Raw genomic sequence first — 21261 nt, forward strand, 5'->3', positions numbered from 1 at the left:
TTGCTCGTCCAGGATAGGCTCCCGATCCTCTCCCTCTTTCTCTTTAAGGCATGTCTGTCTCATTGAGTAGCTGGCCCGGAGGCTGCTTCTGGTCTTGGCCTCCGGAAAGCAGGCTGGACTCTCAGGATTCAATATCTTGCCTTTTGCTCAATAGCTTAGCTCCAGCCTCACCTTTTTTGACCAAGGCTGAAAGGTGGGCAGAGAAGCCAACTCCCCACAGGCCTTGAGGTAGCAGGATATCCTGACTCCACAACCCCATGGGGCCTGAGATAGACTGGGGCCACCAGGATCACCTCTGGGTTCCGGCTTCCAGCTGTGCATGTGCCTAGATGGGGCGTATGTGGTCCTCCTCTCCCCTTCAGAGGCTGGCATGCCATGGAGAAAGTAGCCTCTCCAGCCTGACTTCCCAGGATGTTCCTCCTTAAATCTGGCAGGGCTCTTAGCAGCAGTTGAGTTCATTACCCTCTGTGCCGGTTTGAATGTATTGTGTCCCCCAGAAAAAGCCATGTTCTTTGATGCAATCTTGTGGGGGCAGACATAGTAGTGGGGATTAAGCTGGAACGTTTTGATTAGGTTGTTTCCATGGAAATGTGCCCCACCCAGCTGTGGGTGATAACTCTGATTGGATAGTTTTTGTGGAGGTGTGGCCCTGCCCATTCAGCATAAGCCTTGATTAGTTTACCAGAGCACTATATAAGCTCAGACAGAAAGAGTGAGCTTGCTACAGCCAAGAGGGACACTTTGAAGAATGCACGGAAGCTGAGAGAGGAGCTGCAGATGAGAGACAGTTTAAAGACGGCCGTTGAAAGCAGACTCTTTCTCCGGAGAAGCTAAGAGAGGAAAAACGCCCCAAGAGCAACCAAGAGTGACGTTTTTGAGGAACTGCAACCTAGAGAGGAACATCCTGGAAGAAAACCATTTTCAAACCAGAACTTTGGAGCAGATGCCAGACACATGCCTTCCCAGCTAACAGAGGTTTTCCAGACACCATTGGCCATCCTCCAGTGAAGGTACCCGATTGCTGATGTGTTACCTTGGACGCTTTATGGCCTTAAGACTGTAACTGTGTAACCAAATAAACCCCCTTTTATAAAAGCCAGTCCATCTCTGGTGTTTTGCATTCCGGCAGCATTAGCAAACTAGAACACCCTTCTTTACAGATGGAGAGACTGAGGCCAGAATGCCTCAGCAGGTCCCACAGGTAGGAAAGGGCAGTGCCAGGACTGGAACCTGGGCCTCCTGACTCCTAGCCCGGGCTCTGCCCAGCCCCCAGGCCCTGACACCTCCCAACTGCTTCTCTCCCCCATCTGAAAACAACCTAATAATTTTCTTGTGGCCTTGCGTTTCCTCAGGGGTCCAATTCCCTCCCTGTAGCCAAGAATGAACTGGCCCCCTGGTCCCCCTCCTCTTACCAGAACCTCGTGAAGCCTCAGGGATCCAGGCGTCCCAGAGGGGTTAAGTGACAATCCCAGGGCTGCCTCTTGCAGTGGCTGACAGAGCAGATGGGGGCTTCCAGGGCTGGAACAACGGAGAATCTGGGCTCTGGTCTTTCTCGGAGGTGGGCATGCCTGTTGAGGTCTTGAATCCTTGATGCCACTGGGCTCTTGTGTGCAGGCCACCCCTAGACCTGAGGACGCCTTTCTTGGTCTCTTGTGTTCCCAAAGGGGTGGCCCACCTCTGAGAAGCCCCAAACCAAGGTTAGAAGGCTGCAGCTCTGGAAGTCAAATCAGGCTCCAGTCCTGTTACTTAGAAGCTGTGTGACTTTGGATAAGCCGTCACCCTCTCTGGTCTTCAGCCTGTGCATCTGTGTGAGCTGGACTCAGTGATGATCGTCACCACCACCCCTTGTAGATGACTTACTGAGTGCCAGACACTGTCCCCACACTTCCTTATTCAATTGCCCTAATGACCAAATGGAAGTAGGATTATCTTTATTTTACAGATTAGTAGCACGAGGCTCAGAGGGATTATGTAACTATCGCACGCAGCTTAGTTACAGCTGGAACTCACTTGGACTTGATCTCAAAACTCAGATCCTTATAACCATCAGCCTAGGCTGCCCCTTGGCACCCTCAACCTTTTCCATACCAATATTCCAGGATCCTACTTGGAAAGGATCCTGTTTCTTCCCAGAGGATAAAACCACAGTTCAGAGGGCTCGAACCTTCCTCAGATCAGTCTTGCAGTGGTAGTTGGGAGATGGGGGTGAGGGCAGGCTAACCCAGCTATTGGCTGCAGACAGCGTCAGCCAGGGGCCAGGAGTGGAGCAGGCTCTTAGGTGGGCCTGGGATTGGATGGATGGGTGGGTGGGTGGGTGAGTAAGTGACTGGGTGCCAACTCCATGGCAGACTCTGCTTGTCCTGCCCCGCCACGAGAGGCTCGGGTTAGGAGGTGCTGGGCACACAGCTACCAAGTTCAGCTTGGGTGGGAAATGAGAGTGAATCAGGGCTGGCCTGTGAGCCCCAGGAAGAGCCCTGATTGGGGGGAGTGCATTCTGGAAGCTTCCTTTTGCCAGAGGCTGACTTCCCTCTTGGTCCCTCCACCTCCCCGCCACCCCATTCAGCTTTGCCCGTAGGTTCCTGCATCGCTGGAGTTCCCTCTAGCCTGAGGGGTAATGGGCAGGAGGGCCACTCTGGGGCCCACGCTGGGACTGTATTCAAGGGGTACCCAAGGAGAACAAAACCTGGAGGGGAGAAGCCAGGCCCCCTGACCCTGGTGCCCCTCCCTGCCTGAGTGAGATGTGGGGGTCAGGGGGGACATATGGTCTGCTAGCTGAGTGAAGGTCCATAGATTCTGGAAAAGTTAGGGGGTGATCTACCTGACTCTTCACACTTCATGTCTGGGGGATCCCTTTCCAGGGTTGCATTAGAGGATCTAGGTTTGGTGTGAAGGGTGGGTGGGTGGGGGAGGCATGTAATCTGCCCCTCCTGGTCAGCTCATGTGCCAGGAGACCCCAGTCCTGAACCCAGAACCCTTCAAAGCCTGGGACACCCAGGACAGGCTCAGAAGATGGCCTGGGGAAGATAGGGTGAATGGGGTTCAGGAGGTGCCAAGGGCAGTCCCAGAATTGCTTCCTCCAACCCCCACAGGCTGGCACTCCTCATGGAAAGTGACATGCAGTAGGAACTCGAGAAATGCTTGCGGAAAGGTTGGTGAGAGCTGGTGGTCTTGGTTAGGCCCAGGCCAAAGCGGGAGGCGACGTCTGCCTGGATGCCCCCCACACACACACAAAGCACAGGTGACAGAATCTCTGCTGCTCACCCCGGGCCTCAGGACCCCACCGTGGGTCTAGAGCTGCACCTCCCGACGTGGCTTCTGGCCACGCCCAGGCCGCTGTCCTAGAAAGATCCTCTGGAAGTCCCCGAGCCTCCCTTCCCCTGGCACCGCCCAGACCTGCCCCCACGGAGGTCCCTTCAGCAGCCCCAGTGAGATAAAAACGACCATAATGAGAACAGTCACCCACATGTGCACAGCGCTTTACAGGTTACAAAGTGTTTCACATACATCATCTCAATTCCTCACAACAGCCCTGTGAGGTAGGCAGGGCAGGGAGTCACGTTCCCGTTTGTACAGATGTGAAAACTGAGGCCCAAGGAGGGCCGGTGACCTGTTCGAGGCCACTCAGTGAGGCAGCGGCAGGGCTGGGACCAGAAGCCAGGCCTCGGGCCTGCCTCGGTCCCGGCTCTCTCCACGGGCTGTGCTGACCTCCAGGAGGACCCAGCACCTTCCAGTCTCAGCCACACCCGACCCAGGCCCTGCCCCCAGCGGTGGAGCTGCCCGGCAGCCGGGAGAAGGCCCTGCCCCACGGGGCAGCCCATCCCCTCCACCTGCTCCCCGTTAACAGCCAGCCCAGAGCTGGGCCTGGACCTGCCACCCAGCCTGCAACTGGTGGCCACCCTCACAGCGTGGGTGGGTGGGTGGGGCCAGAACCGCCTTTCCTGTTTTCCTGAGAGATCCCTCCCCATAGGGGAAGAGAAGAGAAAGAAGGAAGAATTGGTGGAGGAGGAGGAGGCGGAGGAGGAAGAGAAAAACAAGAAACCGAGTTGGAAGAGGGCCCTGGAGCAATCAGGACGTCAAAAGTTTGCATTCCGACTAGCTATAGGAAATAGTTGTGTGTTTTTTTCTCTTTTTATTATTTCAAGTTTTCATAAAAATCCATAATTATTGAAACCCAAGTTACAGAGGAAGTTCGTAACTTTTTTTTTAATGGAATTATTGACTGTGCTGCGTGTTGGTTCGTGGGCTTCCGACTCCAGTCTGTCAGTGTGCGCCCCCGTGGAGGTGGGGTCCCCAGGCCTGGGCTGCGGAGGTCCTGGTAGAAATGGGGCAGGTGGTGAGGGCTGCTGGCGGGGGTGCAGCAGGGCCGGGGTGGGAGGGAGAAAAAGAGTGTGCTGGAGGGGCAGGGAGGAGGCGGGAAGGACCGGGGAGTGAGTGGGCAGCAGCCAGGCCCCTTCCCCTGCCCGGCGCGCCCGGGGGTCCCTGCGCCCCCCACCCCGTCCTCATATCATCTTCATGTTGAACTTGCGGGGCGCGTCGGCGGAGCTGATGCCCGCGTCCGACTTGCGGGGCACGTACTCGATCTCGATGTTGTGCTTCGTGTTGCCCTTGCCCCGGCTCCACAGAAACAGCAGCACCAGGCAGAAGAGGACGACGCCCAGGAAAGAGATGAAGCCCATGGTGGTGGCGATGATGAGGGTCTTGATGTCGAAGGGGAAAGGCACGGTGGCGCGGGTGCTGTTGGCCTCTCCCTCGCCCGGCTGGTTGGAGATGAAGGCGAAGGTCTTGTTGGGCTGATGGGGCCAGTCGGGCGAGTAGCTGCGGACGTGCAGGTGGGCGGGCATGGAGTCATTGCCACCCGCGTTGGCCGCGATGCACAGGTATGTGCCGTTGTCCTGTACTTGGGCGTAGCGCACCTCCAGCGTGCCGTCGGGGAAGACCGTGAGCCGCCCGTTGCTCTTGGCCGAGACCAGGTGCTTGCGGGGCGACAGCCAGTGGATGGCTGGTGGCGGGTCGCCGTCCGCCCGGCACACAAACTGCACCGTGTGGCCCTCATCCACAAACACCTGCTGGGCCTTGCGGTCCCGGATGCGGGCGCGGCGGCAGGTGAAGTAGTTGGGCAGGAGCACGTCGGGGAAGTCCTTGAACTCCTTGCCCTGGACGAACTCGGGCGTGGCGCACGTGGGCTGCTGGCGGTTGAAGTTGAGCCTCCAGCGGCGCCGGAAAACCCACAGCAGCCGGCAGTCGCAGGCCAGCGGGTTGGAGTCCAGGATGAGGGTCTCCAGGTTGCCCACCGAGTGGAAGGCCGACTCCTCCAGCGTGGTCAGCTGGTTGCCGGAGACGTTGAGCACACGCAGGTAGTTGAGGCCACGGAAGGCGTAGGGCTCCACCACGGCCAGCTGCCCACCCACCAGCTGGATCTCCTGCAGCCGTAGCAGCTCATGCAACATGGAGCCCTCAATGGTGCTGATGGGGTTGTAGGAGAGGTTGAGGAAGCGGAGATAGACCAGATGGCGCACGGCCAGGTAGGGCACGGCGGTCAGGTTGCAGTGAGTGATGGACAGGGACGTCAGGTTGAGGCCATAGAGGCAGTTGGGGGTCATGGTGTCCAAGTAGGGCCAGAAGGAGATCTCCAGGACCTTGAGCCGGTAGAGCCTCTTGAAGGAATAGTCCCGGATGGCGTTGATGTTGAGGTGCCGGAGCCGGAGGACGATGAGGCCGTGCAGGTGGGACAGCGCCTCGGTGGGGATGGAGGTCAGGTTGCACTTCTCCAGCGTCAGCTGCTCCAGGCTGTTGAGGCCGCTGAAGGCGCGGTGGGAGATGTAGACGAGGTCATTGTCGCCAACCTCCAGCGACTTGAGGTTGTACAGGTCCTGGAACATGTAATCCAGCAGGATGACAATCTTATTCTCGCTGATGTCCAGCTTGGTCAGGTTGCTGAGGCCGGTGAAGACGCCCAGGGGGATGAGCTTCAGGCGATTGCTGCGGAGACCCAGCGTCCGGAGGTTGAAGAGGTTGTTGAAGGCGCCGGGCTCCACAGCACTCACGATGTTCTCGTTGAGCTCTAGCTCCTCCAGGTGTGGAAAGCTGGCAAACTCGTCCTGGTTGAGGGTTTTGATGCGGTTCTTGCCCAGGTCTAGCAGGCGAGTCTCGGTGGGGATGCCCTCGGGCACCGCCACAAAGCGCTTGCGGTGGCAGAGCACAGCGCGGTCCTGGGCGGAGCACTCGCAGCGGGGTGGGCAGCCTGTGGCTGAGCCCGACAGCACCGAGCCCAGCACCAGCAGGAGGATGGGCTGCCAGCAGGCCAGGAGGGGGCTGGGCATGCTCCTCACGCCCCCTGCCAGCATCCTCTTGCTCACCTGCAGCCAGGGACAAGCACAGGACAGAGGTGGCGGTTAGAGGACAGCGTTTGGCTGGACCCTGCCCTGAGCCCCTTGTGCCCCCTCAGGATGCCCTGAACCCAGATAGGAAGGTGGGGTCTAGAGTAACATGTGACACCTGCCTGGGACCCCATGGCAAGGTCCAGACGCCCAGCCAGAGGTCTTCCACCACCCCATGCTGTTTCCTCTTTGCCCCTTACCTTGCTCAGAGCCCACCCAAAGGAACCTCCCAGCATCCCCCTGGGTAGAGGGGGTTCAGGGAAGGGGTGGAGTCTCCTCAGAGAAGCGTGGTGTTGACACCATAGGCTACGTCTGCTTCCTTTACCTATGGGCAATGCAACTCTGGGCTCGCACCCTCCCTCCCTGAGCTTCATCCTCCCCCAGTGCTCAGCAGGTTTAAAGCCAGATCTGCTGAGCCGCCCTTGGAGCAACCCAGGAGAGGAGTGTGGTGGCTGGGTCAAAGTCTCCTGAAGCTGCTGGGGTCCCCACCCTCCCAGCCTTTAGCCCTGAGCTTCCCCAGGCAAAGATACCACGGCCCCCTCCCACCAGCACTGCAGCTGAGATCCCTGACCCAAGAGTCCCTGTGCAGCCAGCAAACCCAACAGACTCCCAGTGGCACCTACTGGTGCTCAAGACTCTGCTTCCAGATGGGGAGCCTAGATCAGAGGAGGGCACTCCCATCCAGAAAGCCAGGACCCAGCCCTGATGCCTCCCTCCAACCCTTCCTCTCCCCCTGCAATCCCACTGGGCCTCCCTGTGGAATCTCTCTCTGGCTCTTCCCTTTTTCCATGTCTCAACAGTGACCCCAGCTCAGGCTCCCGAGCTCAGGGCCCAGAATCTGTGTTTCCAGCTTCCTGGCCTTTGCTCCTATAGTTATTTCCTCCCAGAATGCCCTTACCCATCTCCAAGGCCTAACTTAATACCCCCTTCTCTTGAGAAGTTCTTTCTGAGCCCCAATAGGGAGAGTGCTCACCCCAAAAGACCCTCCTCCCCAGCCTTCATTGGTCCATCTCTCAGGGTTCCTATTGCCTTCCTCCTGTGCAGCTGGTCTGAGGGAGAAGCCAGGCAGACTCCCACTGCCTGGGACAGCACGGGCAGCCCTGGAGAGGCTGGTCCTTACCATGGCACTGGGGACCACGCAGGGCTCGGATGACAGGAGGGGACCCAGCTTGAGTACAGGCAGGAAGGAGGAGTGAGCAAGGGATGTGTGGGATCTGGCTCCCCAAGGCTCTGTCCCATTCCTTGTTCAGAGGCTACTTGCTCCCACTTCTGCCCCAGCCACCCCTCCATCTCCTCCCACCCCTGTGTTCTGCAGGGAAATTGAGGCTGGTGTGCAGGGTGGCTGGGAGGGCTGATCCCGAACCTGAGAGCTACTGCAGCTCCGAACCTCCAGGAGGTGGGGCAGATGGTGTCTGGGTGCGAAGCCGCAGCCCTCTTGCTGCTGGTAGTAGGTGGATCCATCCCTCCTCCTCTACCCCAGCCTCTGGCACCCCAGGTCTCTGCTAGCAATGCCCACCAACCCTATCCTCATGGCCCCAAGGGGAGCTTGCTGTGGGAAAGGGAGGGTCCCACTTGTCCACCCCAGTTCAGGTCCTTTTCCAACCCCTTCCGTTCCCTCCCCACACCTTCAAACAGCCCTTGCTTTCAAGGCCACAAGGTCTTGTCATCCACATTTCAACCCTTAAGGCAACTGAGTTCAGAGAGATTGTGGCTGCCAAATGACACCCAGCCAGTAGAGGGGACAGATTTGAGATGGGAGCCTTAGTCTGTTAGCCTCCAAAGCCACGTACTTTCCAATGCTGCCTGTCTCCCAGGACTGACTGGCATTCCCTCGTTGCTGATCGACTAAGTGACTGATTAACCAGGAAGGGCTCTGGCTGTCACTGACATGTTATGGAATCTGTAAGGAGTTCTATCCCCAAGGGCTGCTTTGTCCACTCCCTGCCCCAGCCCCTCTCACCCTCTATCTCCAGACTCCTCTGTGGCTCAGCCTCCCCCCACCCCCACCAGGCCATTTTCCACAGCCACACACGCTCCAGTGACCCACCAGAAAAGCAAACATCCTGACAGATGATCAATAAGTAATTGGACCAGCATCTGGGGCTGACGTGGGTGTGAGCCTAGGGACCTCACAGGGTAAACAGGACTTTTGGCACCAGTGGGCAAGGTGAGAGCTGCTGGCAAGGAGGCCGAGGCCGTCATTTGGGGTGCTGGTGGGATGTGATGGGGGAGAATGAGGACACAGGCCACCCTCATGTCATACAGGCACAAAGCTGGCACGCAAGTCTCCATGACCTGGCTTCAACCTACCTATCGCTGCCCCCACCCGGTGAGGCCACCCAGTTAGCCCCACCTTGCTCTGCACATTGCAGCCTGTAAGCCGTTGCTCATGCAGTTCTCTCCTTTTGGAGAACTATCCCAGCCTTCTGTCCTGGCAGCCTTTGTGGCCTTCCACCCCAAAGGCCACCTCCTCAATAAAGCCATCCTGACCTAACTCAGTCAGAAGTCATCTCACACTCACAATACTGAATCATCTTATTCTTATTAGCAACATTATGTAACTGATATGTAGAATACCTCATTCCAAAAAGGACTTGAGACTGATGGAAAAATTATGCTTCACGATGATAAAAAGATAAAGCTAAAGAAAGGAAGCCCAGCAGGAACAAATCCCACAAAGTTCTGCATAATGCCTAAGTGAGAGCTTCCCAGTGGCCTGAGCAAAGAGGGCTAGTGCTGCTCTTGTAACATGAGTTTAATCCTGAGTCAGACAGTCCTGGGTTCATTTGTTTCAACTGCTAGACAGTGAGAGCCCCACTGTATCTGCAGCCTCAGCCTGAGGTATGGTACAGAACCAACCCCCATGATTGTTCTTTGAAAGGAAGTACGTGTCCATGAGTGAGTTTTTGCAGAGGTTGAAGCCCATCTTATGGGGTTGATTCTGGGACAGGCCCACTGAGCAATGGGAAACTTGGGGGATTCAAACAAGCTGGTCAGCCTTGCTTTATGCAGCTGCCATCCCTGGGCCTGGCAATTAGATCTGCAGAGCAACAGGCCATGCTCCAAAGGACCAGGCAGCTCCAGCAGGGCACATCCTCTGAATTGCTTCACTCCCTGCCTTTTATATATGGCTGGTCTGAATGTTGGGGAAACTGAGTCCGGAGAAGCTAAGGTGCCTGCCCAAGCTGGCACAGCAAGAGTACAGCACGCTGGGCCTAGTCTCCGGATCTAACACCCCCACTGCAGCCTTGTCATCTAGGGATGCTGGCAGGGGCATGTCTGAGGGGGTCACCCAAACTGCTGGGTGGGCAGTGTGCCGCTCCTGCCGTCCTGGCACAATTAATACCGCTCATTACTTTCTGCAATTGCCAAGGAGAGGTGTTTTATGCATTTAATCAGTGTTTTATTTTGGATTCTTGCCCCCTGAAGGGCTTCCCACAAGAGCAAGGGTTTAAAAATTGGACCAATAAAGAGAAAAGAAATACACATCAAAGGCAGGCAGGTGGGCAGGCAGCGGAGAGCCAAGCTGGGGCCCAGGGCTCAGACCCCAATGCCGACGAGTCCTTCCGAGTCCCACAGTGGTGGCAGGAAGCTGAGACATGACACCACCGCTGCGGAGGGCGAGCCCCAGGCTCTGAGCTGCCCCCAAGTGGGATGGACAGGCCACCTGCCACCACGCACACCCTCACTCATGTGCCAGGCAGAGGCGGCCTGCTCAAGCACCAGCCCACTGTGTGACCTGGGGCAAGTGCCTGTCCTCTCTGGCCTGTCCTCCCCAGTGCAGGGAGGGGCTGGATTCCAGGGTCCCTGAAGGAGCCAAAAACAGAAACCGAACTTTTTCCTGCTGCAAAGTCAACATCCTCAAACCTGATTAGGAGATGAAGGAGAGTGGGGGCCCAGGCCCCACACTGTGGTTCCAACGGGGCTGGAAGATCTATTTAGTGGCCCCAAGCTGGTGAGCTCCCCTGTCTGGGGCCTCACATGGGGCTGTGCTCCCAGGGGCTCAGGGTCGGGGAGGGTGACTGGTGGAGATGGAAGGGGCAGGGGATCACCTGAGGGAGGTCAGGGATCCCCCAAAGTAGTGTCTGGAGACCTCTGAGGGCAGGGGCATGTCTCCTCTAACAAAACCAAGCCAGATCCACACAAGAGATGGGTCTAACATTTGCATAACACCTGCCACAGGCCAGGCTTTGGGTTTTAACACACCATCTCAGGAATACCAGCATTCCACGGAGATATTGTTCCCAGTTTACAGAAGAGAAAAACTGAGGCTCTGAAAAAGAATTCACTTGCCTTAGGCCACAAAGCAAGGAGATGACAGGGCTATGTTCCTCCTGACTGAGCTGCCCGCCCCAAGAGCTGCCTGTAACGAAGGGGGGCTTCTCTAGGATCCTGCAAGCCCTTCCAGGGGAGGGGCCAGCAGGCCAGGGCTGTGCCAGGGTGAGGCCCTCAGAGCTAAGAGAGGGCACCAGTTCTTAGATAGCTGCATCCAGGTGTCCAGACCCCCAAACCCAACCAAAGCCTTTGTTCAAATGTCAGAAAATGTTGTTGATGCTGAATTTTCAGTGTTTTTCCACCATACTTTTTCCTGTATCTGCTGCTATCTATGCTAGAATCTTACCTAATTTGGGGTCGGCTGCAGCACAGGACAGAAGATTTAGTTATTTTAGGTTTCCAGTATCAATATTTCATGGCGCTCCCGCTCAGTGTTCCTCAGGGATCTCAGGAATCCCCAGCACACACAGGGATGAGATCCCTGGCAAGGAGGCGTCCACTTATTGGCTGGGGCCCATGACGCTCTGGGTGCCAAGGCCTCTGGATCTTTGGCCAGCCTCCATCGCTGGCCATGTGACCCAGGATGACCACGCTGGGCTCAGCCTCCTCCCTGGGCAATGAGGCAGGTGTGCACCAGCTCAGCTTGCCCCAGCACCCTCTGTGGGAGCCTAGGGCTGGATGTGCAGCAGGAGAGAGGCAGGTGAGAAGGCAGACAGGAAAAAGAGAGGGCATCTGCCTAGGACCTACCCAGCTCCATGGCCAGGAAAAGAACGAGAGCACTGGAGAGGCGAAAGGTGACAGGAATAGGGAGACAGAGCCACTCAGAGAGAAAAACTGGATGGGAAGATGGCCGGTGACACAGGAGAAAGAGAGAGGGAAGAGAGATGGCAGAAAAGATAGAGGAGGTGGGAGGAAGGAGGGTGGGTGGGGCTCGGTGCAGGCCAGGGGGCAGGAGGCAGGAGGAGGTGAAGAGCTTGCCCTGCGGACGCAGCTACCGTTTCCTGAGCTCCTCCAGTGAGTCAGAGCCTGGGGCCAGGGGCATCCCAAAACAGAGGCAGGACAAGGTCATCTTCCCTGCAACCCAGCTGGTCTGAGGTCCCTTTGCCTTCAGCTCCAGTGCACAGAGCCGTTGGATTCATTTTATGAAACGATAAAGCGTGTCTGCTTGGAAATGCACTACTCAGGCTCAGGAGGCAGCAGGGCCAGTGTGGCTGGGGGTGGGGTGGAGTGGGGGAAGGGGGGAGGCATGAAGCCTGCCCAGAAGGCACACCAGGTCACTCCAGCCCACTCCAGCCCAGGCCCTTTCTCCCACAACAATGGTCGACTATCCACTGCTCCATGCCTGGAGAACTCCTATGCAGCCTTCAAAACCCAACTCAAGGGACTCTTCCCCCAAGCACCTTTCCTCAGGTCCCCAGAAAGAAGCCCCTCCTGTGGGTCACCTCTGCATCTCAGGCGACGCTCGGCCTACCACTGCCTGGGTGTTTTATCTGTCTCCCTCCCATGCTCCCAATGGAGCTTCTGCCGAGTTCCTGGCCTCCTTCCCCTAGATTGAAAGCCCCCAGCACAGGGCTAGTTCTGATTTAGCTCAATACCCCCAAGCCATGGGCAACCCCCAGGCTAAGGCCAGGCTGAGAAGGACAAGGCAGGGTGATGGGGGGAGGTGGTGGTGGTAAACACACCCTAAAACCTCTGGCCCAGGGCTACAGAACTGGGCCCCTCAGGCTCACTCCAGCCACCTGCGGCCCTGGCTGTCTTAAAGGGGCAGAGAGGGCCACCACACAGTGCGGGGCCAGCTTGCAAGAGCTACAGGAGTGGGACACACTCTCGCCTCCACCTCCTAGGCTCTTAATAAGGGCTTCCTAGAGGAGGAGGCAGCAGAGGTGCCATGCAAGCTCGGACTGAAATACAAATAGATTTTCCACGGGCAAAGTAGGGGGCGTGGCGGCTGGGTGGCAGCATTTTAGGCAGAGGGAAGATCAACATGTTGTGGAGCTGGAGGTGTTTATGTCCTGGTCAATCTGAGAGCGACTAGGGACTCCTAATTGCTTTTCTCCAACCCCAAATCCTGACCCCAGTGCCCCAACTCCTTTTAAAGACTCTCCATCTGGCTTTCCAAGGCTAATCCCTGCAGAGGTGTGAATGGCTGATAACAGTTTAAGGTGTGAGCTGCTAAAGGGGAAAACACTGGCCAGTTTATGCTGAGGGAGAGCTGCCTGCTGCCCTGGGGCGGGGTGGGGTGGGGTGGGGGGTGGCAGGGTCCCCGAGAGGATGGGTTTGGCTCCCAGGCTGAGCTTCTGGGCGACTGTGCGACTGTGCGGCCCAGCAGGAGCAGCCAGGCAGCAGGGCAGCGTCTGTCTGTCTCCTCTTTGGGCTGGTCTGCCCTCCCCTCTGCCCTTCTCCTCCTCCTTCAGCCACCCCCCACGGGGAGAGAAAAACCAACCTGGAAGAAAATTGAGGTCGTGTCCTTTGTCGTGTATGAATTCTTTACCTTCCTCCAGCTCTTGGTTCTGGTAAAGGGTTGCTGGCCCTCTGGTGTGTGTGCGTGTGCGTGTGTGTGTGTGTGTGTGTGTGAGAGAGAGAGAGAGAGAGAGAGAGAGAGAGAGAGAGCAGGCACCCATGTGTGCAGCCTGGGTATGGGTGTGTGTGTGTCCGCTGCCTGTCCTCCCGCCACTCTCAGCCCTCCCTGGCCTGGTGCCACCAGCCCCATCTATTAGGCACACTTGGAAACTCAATCCTCCCCAACAGGTGAGAGGCTCACCGGGCCTCTCAGGCGAAGCCCGAGCTGGAGGGTGCTGACTGGGTATGGCATGGCTGCCTGCTCGGGGATGTAAAGCTCAGGAAGCCACCAGGCACCCCTTGCTGCCCCAGCTGCCCTGGAGTCCCCTCGTGGCCCTGGGCATCTGAGGAATGCCCCAGCCCACTCCTCTGGCCACCCTACGAGAGCAACAGCAAATCTTGGGAGCTGCCAGCTTTCCAGCAGGCCACAGATCCAGGCCATTTGTAAGATAAATTATGAATTTTAATTGTCAAAGCATCTTAGTGTTTAAAGGCTCTTCTATATATAGGCTCTCCTGTCCAGGAGTGGCCGGCTTGGTGGGCATAGGTAGGGCAGGGTCTACAGGAGGCTCTTTCCAGTGTGCGAAGGGTGCTGGGCTCATAGGTCCAGTCCTTGGGCTCTGGCCAGTCACTGCTGCCTTGCTGTGTCACCCTGGGTGGGCCCTGGACACTCTGATCCCTGCCTACCCCCTTCACAGGGTGGTTCTGAGGTGAGAGGACAGCTGGGGAGCTTAGAGCAGCCTGGGGGCGGTAGGAAGGAGCCTCTGGTTCTGGGAAGCTTCCTTGTTGGTTGTGGTGCTCCTGCTACCACACTCCCCACCACCCCTCACTGACCCAGGCAGGTGGCACCCCTTCTTTACTGGGGCTGTCCTGGAGATGGAGAGGGCTAGGCTGCTGCCTGTGCAGGTTAAACCGAGGGGCTCAAGCAAAAACCCAGGTCTTGCACCCACGTCTCCCTCCCCATCTCTCCCCAGGCCCTAGATGCCAAATTGGGTTCTCAGGGACATGAATGTGCTCCAAAAGGTCCCTGACCCCATCCTCTATCCAGGCCAGTGGTCCCTTGTGAGGCACCTGGCAGACATCCCTGCCTCGTCCCCACTCACAGAGGAGCTTCCTCAATCCCTCGGCCCCTCACACCTTCATGGGGCCCCCAAGGGGACCCCTCTTAGCTGCCCCAGTCCTCAGGGCTCTTCTGCCTTGGGGACAGCACAGAGAGTCCATCCCAGACTTTGGAGGCCTAGAAGCCAGCTGACCTCATGTAGGGGGGGCCACAGCCCAGGGCCCCAGAGAGGGGGGTCACAGCCTCACAGACCCTGGGTGGGGAGAGGGGAATGAGTGGAGTGCTGGAATTTGAAGTCTAGAGACCTAATAAAAATGATGATGATGATGATGATGACAATGACAAAACCCTTACAGGGGGCCTACAGTGCGCCAGGCACTATTCAAAGCACTTTATATATAATAATTAATTTAATCCACATAACAACCTATTGAGGTAAATACCATTATTACCTCCATTTTACAGAGGAAAAAACTGAAGCACAAAGAGGTTATGTAACCTGCTCAAGCCAGCACAGCTAGTATGATTTGGACCCAAGCACTCAGGCTCCAGGGTTTATGCTCTTGAGCACTTCCCTACAGTGCCTTGAACAACAACAACAACAACAAAAAACAACAACAAAAAACAAAAAACACTCACTTGGCATTGGCTGTGTACCAGGCACAAACTTGTTTAATCTTCCTATCTTTACAACAACCTTATGAGGTAGGGATTATTATCCCCATTTTCCAGATTACAGAATTGAGGCACAGAGAGGTGAAGCAACTCACCCAAAGTCACACAGTGGGAAGCGGCAGAGCTGGGATGAGACCCGAGGCAGTTGGACAAGACCCTGATCATCCTGACAACTCTTGCATATTGCTTCTCTCTGCCTCAGGCTCAAGGGCCTCTGGAACTGCTCTTGGGCAAGTGGTTTTACATCTCAGGCTTTAAATTTCTCTTTTTGTTAAACGAGATGGTAGATTTCCCACTGCCCTCACAGTGCTGTGGGCAGAGAATCTAAGCACAGGAAAGGGAAAAAACGTTTCTATCGAGCACATATACCAGGCACTTTGCAGAGCTGAACCCATCAACCCTCACCACAAACTCTGCAAGGGCTGTAACATTAACCTTTCTTTACTGATGGGGAAAATGAGGCTCTAAGCCGTTAGTTCACCTGACCAGGTCACAGAACTTGTCGACTCCAGAGGCACGATAACCTTTAGGACCATCACATAGGTAGGGAAAGTGAGGCCCAGGGCCACCGGGGACTGGTACAAGGTCCCACAACATCTCAGGGCTACAGCCTAGGAGGCACCCCAGCCTTTCAACTGCAGTCCCTTTCTCCATCATCATGCAAGGGTCACATGGCCACCCAACTCAAGGTGGGGCTGGGTCAGGGGTGGGTGGAGGTTTGGGCTATTTTTGTCTCAAAAAGAAGAAAAGATTTAAAAATATTGCCCCCTCCCCCAATACATCACTAACTGAGGTCCAGAGAATTATTTATAACACAGACAGGCAAACTATAAATAAAAACACTTGCCCTTCTACTGGCATTGGTTGTTCAAACCCCTCACTGCTCAGCTGAATCTTGGCCATCCCCTTGCCAAAGGCCATTTTTCCAACTCGGTAAATTGGAAAATTTACCTCTGGTCAGGAAATACAGGTGCTGTGCCCAGCTCAGGCACATTGGATGCATCCCTGGGGCTGCCTGGGTTTTGGGGGGGCACTGGCACCTCTACAAATCTGGTGTTCCAAGGCAGAGGGTGCAAAGGGTCCAGGGGAGGACCAGAGAGCAGAGCCAAAACCCATGGGTGGAGCCCGGTTCAGCTCAGTGTGCGGGATTAGCTGGAAGATGAGCTTTGGTGGATAGGGAGAGAGCAGCCCGTCAAGAGAGGTATGCAAGCAGAGATCATGGATCAAGGACAGTGCAAAAGGATTCCTCAGCTGGAATCTATACTCAGAAGCCCCTTTCAGCTCTGAGATGCTCCCGTTTTGCACCCAAGTAAAGGGACTCAAGGATGGCCAGCTCCCCAATCACATCTGCAGGCCTGTCCCAAGTTAGGCCAAGGAAGCAATGTTGGTTTGCCCCCCAGCACCTCTGGGAGCCACGAGCAAGTCCTCTGCAGAGGGAAGCAGAGGAGGTGGCAGAGAGATTAATTCCCTGAAATGGGAAAAAATAGAAAAACACACACATACCACACACTCTAATAACATGTAATAAGAGATTGGAGACGAGGAACAATGCCCTGGTAATGTCACCCTGGCGGCAATCAATTTGGGTGTCACATGAAATAGGCATAATTATTCGGCCAGCCCTGGTGCTTGTCGCTAACCAGCTCCAGGGGCCCAAGCTCAGGCAGGGAAGGCGGCGTGGAATCAATTGTTGGTGCACCAGGCTGGCAGAGGGAGCTGGCTTCAAGTTAGCCTGCTAGCACTAGGCTTCTCAGCTCCTCTGAGCAGGGCCTGGGGGCCCCTTGTGGGGAGCTGTGGGTAGCCAGGAGCCTCCTTGCTCAGTTCCCCCTCATTCACTCAATCATACATTTGTTCCATCAGGTGTTCATCCCTCAGGTCACCAGGCTCTTGTTAAGCACTCACCACACCAGGTGCCAGGGTGTAGAGACAGGGTTCTCAGAGGGCTGTGCAGGGAGGGGGGCATTAAAATAACAAAGCATAGGCTCCCATCCCCTCTCAAGCTGGGATCACTCCTTTTCATCCTGGGGATGAACACAGAGCCACTGAGGTTCCTGGAATTTAATGTCCTCTCTTTGTTCTAAATGTGCAGGGACTTAAGCCCTTCTTGCTCCTCCTTCACCCCACTTCCTTGGGGAGTTGGCTCTGGTTGCTCCTGCCCAACTGCGAGCTCAGGGCTTGTACAGACAGCATCCCCACAACTGGGGAAACTGAGGCGGTGGGGGATGATTGCTTAGTGAGCACCCATTACACACTGCTGCTGACCATCTCAACTCCCATTTCATACACCAGAAAACTTGGACTCTGGAAATGCAAATCGAGACCTTAATGAAGTACCATTTTATACTCATTCAATCAGCAAAAAACAAACTATCTGACAATACCGAGTGTCGGCAAGGATGGGGGGCAATGGGAACACTCATCCCCTGCTGGGGGAAGTGTAAATTGGTCCAACCATTTTGGAAAATACTTTGGCATTTCCTCGTAAAGCTGAACATGAATCTGCCCTATGGCTCAGCAATTCCACTCCTCGTTGTGTGCCCCAAAGACACACATGCCCCAGGAGACAGGACAAAAAGGTTCATGGCAGCACTGTCTGTAGGAGCAAAGAAGGGAACGACCCAGATGCCCATCAAAAGCAGAAGAGTAAATACACTGTGTTGTGTGCAAATGGTAGAATATCATGCATCAGCAAAAATGAATGAACTACATCTACTATTATTTGCAAGAATATAAATGAAGCTTAAGAATACTGAATTTAGAAAGCAAGTTCCAGAGGATGCATATAGCTTCAAACTTTTTAAAATAAAGTTCAAAAAAAAACTAAAACCAAACAATTTATATATATATTAAATATACTATTTTTAAAAGGCAAGGGTATGCAAAATACATAATTCAGGGTAGTGGATGCCTTGGAAAAGTAGTCCAAAGGATGGGGTGAGGAGAAGCATGTGGGAAGATGTACATCACTATTAAAGTGCTGTTCAGGTTGGGAGTGAGTTCATGGTATTCATTAATACTAAATAAATTGATTAATTAACAGACCCTACCTGGACCAGTGAGCAACAGCCCCAGACTAGAGAGGCTGGGGGTGAAAGCATTTTAGACTGAGCCCCACATCGATAATCTGGAGTTCTGGACAAATCACTCCACTTTTCTAGCTCTTAATTTGCTCACCTATAAAGTCAAATCTCTGTACCAACTAAAAGGATAAGGCCGAAAGCACATCACAATATAAACTCATAAGAGCTAGCATATATTGAGAACTTACTTTGTACCAGGCACTGTTCTAAATGCTTTGCATATGTTAACACATTTAATCCTCACAACCACCCTACAAGGCAGAAACTGCCGTTATCTTCACTTTATGAATAAGGACATGGAGGCCCAGAGAGATGAAGAAATTTGCCCAAAGTCACAGCCAGGCAGTGGTGGAGTTAAGATTTGAACCCAGACATCTGGCTCCAGAAGCCACACTCTTAACAGCTTCACTCTACCGTAACATCGAAAAGACTCAACACTCATGAGGAATATATAGTAGCCAGCACAGTTCTACTGGGCACACAACTCCCAAGGATATTCATTCATTCATTCATTCACTCACTCACTCATTCATCCACTCATTCATTCATTCAACATATAAATCCAGGTAGTATCAAAAATGCCTCAAATGCTTTTGAAAATGAACTTGCCTTCTCACACTCTCTCCACAAAGAACTTTCCCTGATTCTGGAATCCCCTGTTCTCTGTGTCTCTGAGAAGTCTGCTTCTACCTCAGGACCCAGCCCAGTCCCCCTCTCTTCCTGGAGGTCCCCACCTTTCTCTGAGCACCTGCATGTGTGACCAAGTACCCTGCATGAACCTTGGCTTTAAGGGTTCAGAGGCCTCAATTTTCCCACCTGCAAAACCAGGTAGCTGGATTAGGATAACCTTTGGTACTGGTCTCTCTCCAACCCCTGCCTTGGCTATCCTTGATATCACCCAGCTCTGTCCATCCACACAGGCTGAGGACACTGGGGACACTCCATGAAGTCCTTTCCACCAGCCGACAGCTGCTTCCTGGTACCTCCCAGTGTCTGCCCCGCCATCCCAGGGTTGGGTACAAAGATTGCCCAGGGTGTTCAAGGCAAGCCATGGGTGCCTTGGGAAGGCCTAGCCCCGAGTCGAGCAGGTAGCTCAGCCAGGACATGCAAAATAAATGCATGAATGAACGGGCTGATATAAGATTAGGTGCAAACCAGTGTGGCTCTATGCTGTGGGTGCCCAGAGGAGGAGGATCAGTGACTCGCAGCAGTCAGGGAGGCTTCCTGGAGGAGGGGCTGGAAAAAGAGGAGAGGGCCCTCTGGGTAGGGACGCTGGACCAAACCAGGTGAGGGTAGGGCATCTGTTGAGGGACCGGCAGGAACTGAATAGAGAGCCATCAGTGGTAGTGATGAGTGGAAGAGCCTGGGGCAGGGCAGAGGGCTCCTGGGCCTGGAAGGCCACCAGCCTTCTGCAGAGTAGAGTGCCACACGTAGGACAGCGAGACTAAAAGAGAACAAGGCCCTGACTCTGCCTGCTGCTCCCTCACCCCTCCCTTTCCACACAGGACCCACTTCCTCAACCCTCCACGGGACTCACTGCCTTGTGCCTCCTTGGAACCCTGCGTAAATCATTGCACTGCCTAACTGCCCAACAAGAATGCACACCCTGTCAGCCATTTGCTTTGGCAGGGACCTGATGAGCGGCTGCTGGTACCAGGGACTCTCCGGCTTTATGCTGAACCTTTCTCGAGAAGGGTGTGTGTATGTGCATGTTTGTGTGTTTGGGGGGGGGGTGTCTCTCTGGAATTCTGGGTTTTACAAAACAATACCCAGAATGGGAAGAATTGATGCTCAGAAGCAGGAGATGGAGGAGATGACACCTAGGATCCAAGAGAACTATCTGCAAGGGGTAGAAGGGTTTCTCCACCTCCTCTCCAGTCACACAATGTCCCTCAGCCCACAGGCGTTGGGCACATGCACATCCCCCTAAAACCTGTCCCCTTGGATCTGGGACCCACTCTAACTCCAGGCCCTGGGGAGCACTGCAGCCTTGACCAAGCCCTACCCAGGATCCATCTCACACTTGAATGGCTGAGGAGCAGGGGTGGGGGCAGAGACAAGAGCACTGCAGGGTCTGCCCTCCTCCCCATACTAAGTCCTCCCTCTAGGAGGGGCAGCTGAGTGCTCTCCTTCACCACGGTTCCAAGTTCTTGGCCTCTCCCCTCTGCCACCCTATCCCCTCCAGCCTGCCTCAGGCCACGGGTAGAAAGCAGGAAGAACAGGCAAGCAGTCTCAGCAGACCAGGTGCTGGTGCCCGCCCAGAGGTGTGGGGACTTGAGCCCCTCCTAGCCAACACAAGGACAAAGGGTCTGGGAGCAGCTGACAACTCCTCCCTCACTGGCGCACCTCCCTGGATCTGGGGAAGCCCCAGGCCCTCTGCCGGCTGAATGCCCCAGCTCACTGCTCCCCAGGCAGGGGTGGCACTGGGGCTGGAGCCGCTGGCACAATGACCAACAGGGCTGAGCCCGGAGTCATGGGTCGCACTAAGCTGCACACCCTCTGGCTGTCCAAGCCAAGCAGAGGAGGACTGAAGGAGGGCTGGACTGGTTAGGGAAGGGGCTTGCCCAGATGGCAGCTTCCCCCCGAGGTAGCCCCTACTGCACTCCTACCCACCAGGGCAGAGCTGGTCCAATCCTCCCAGATGTCCCTTCTCCCCAGCCCCAGCCTGAGGACTTCAGAGAACAAAGAGGAGGTGCTGGCACAACAGGGGCTGGCTGGGGCTGGGCTGGGACCTAGGGCAAGAGTCCAGAGGGGTCTGCCCACTGGGCCTGGCCCCACACCTCTTCCTCAAGGTGGGATCCACCTGGAGGGTCAGGTCTCCTGCGGGATCCTTGGAAAGCAGAAAGTCCACCCCACAGAGGGTGCCCAAGGTGGGGGCAGAGCAAGAGGCTCCCTCCCCACCTCCCTCTTCTCAGCTGGTTCCCACCTCCCACTGGCTTCTGCCTCAGAATGAAAAGTGGGGCAGGAGGAGGTGAGAAGCCTGGGCTGAAGGCAGACAAAGGGGAGGCCCCCAAAGGGTTCCCAGGTCCTCCTCATCCTGACTACCTCCCCTCCACTCTCCCTTCCCCCCCATCTGCCCTGTCCTCCTCTTCACCAGGCAGGAGCTAGAATGGGGAGCCCCTGGTGTAGGGAGGGAGCTACTGCCTAGTCTGGAGCCTGTGGAGAAACCTCGTCCCTGCCCTGCATCGGCAGGCTTGGGGGTGCTGGCGTGGTTGGGGATTGCCTGGGGTTACTT

General features: G+C 55.5%; 1 protein-coding gene across 5 annotated transcripts in view; it reads right to left on the reverse strand.

The window, feature by feature from the left end:
* Positions 1 to 3462: 3462 nt before the first annotated feature.
* Positions 3463 to 21261, reverse strand: part of LINGO1 (leucine rich repeat and Ig domain containing 1) — a 194988-nt gene continuing 177189 nt past the window's right edge. For 4 of the 5 annotated variants that reach the window (XM_037833339.1, XM_037833343.1, XM_037833342.1 and 1 more), the window contains one exon: positions 3463 to 6356. In XM_037833339.1, coding sequence (XP_037689267.1) covers positions 4500 to 6356 — 1857 coding nt within the window. In that variant the 3' untranslated portion in view covers positions 3463 to 4499. Of the gene's footprint in view, positions 6357 to 7000; positions 7041 to 21261 lie in introns of those variants that run through there. The other variant, XM_037833341.1, reaches the window with a different exon arrangement.

The sequence above is a fragment of the Choloepus didactylus genome, chromosome 4 (assembly GCF_015220235.1).
Source record: "Choloepus didactylus isolate mChoDid1 chromosome 4, mChoDid1.pri, whole genome shotgun sequence".
NCBI lineage: Eukaryota > Metazoa > Chordata > Mammalia > Pilosa > Megalonychidae > Choloepus > Choloepus didactylus.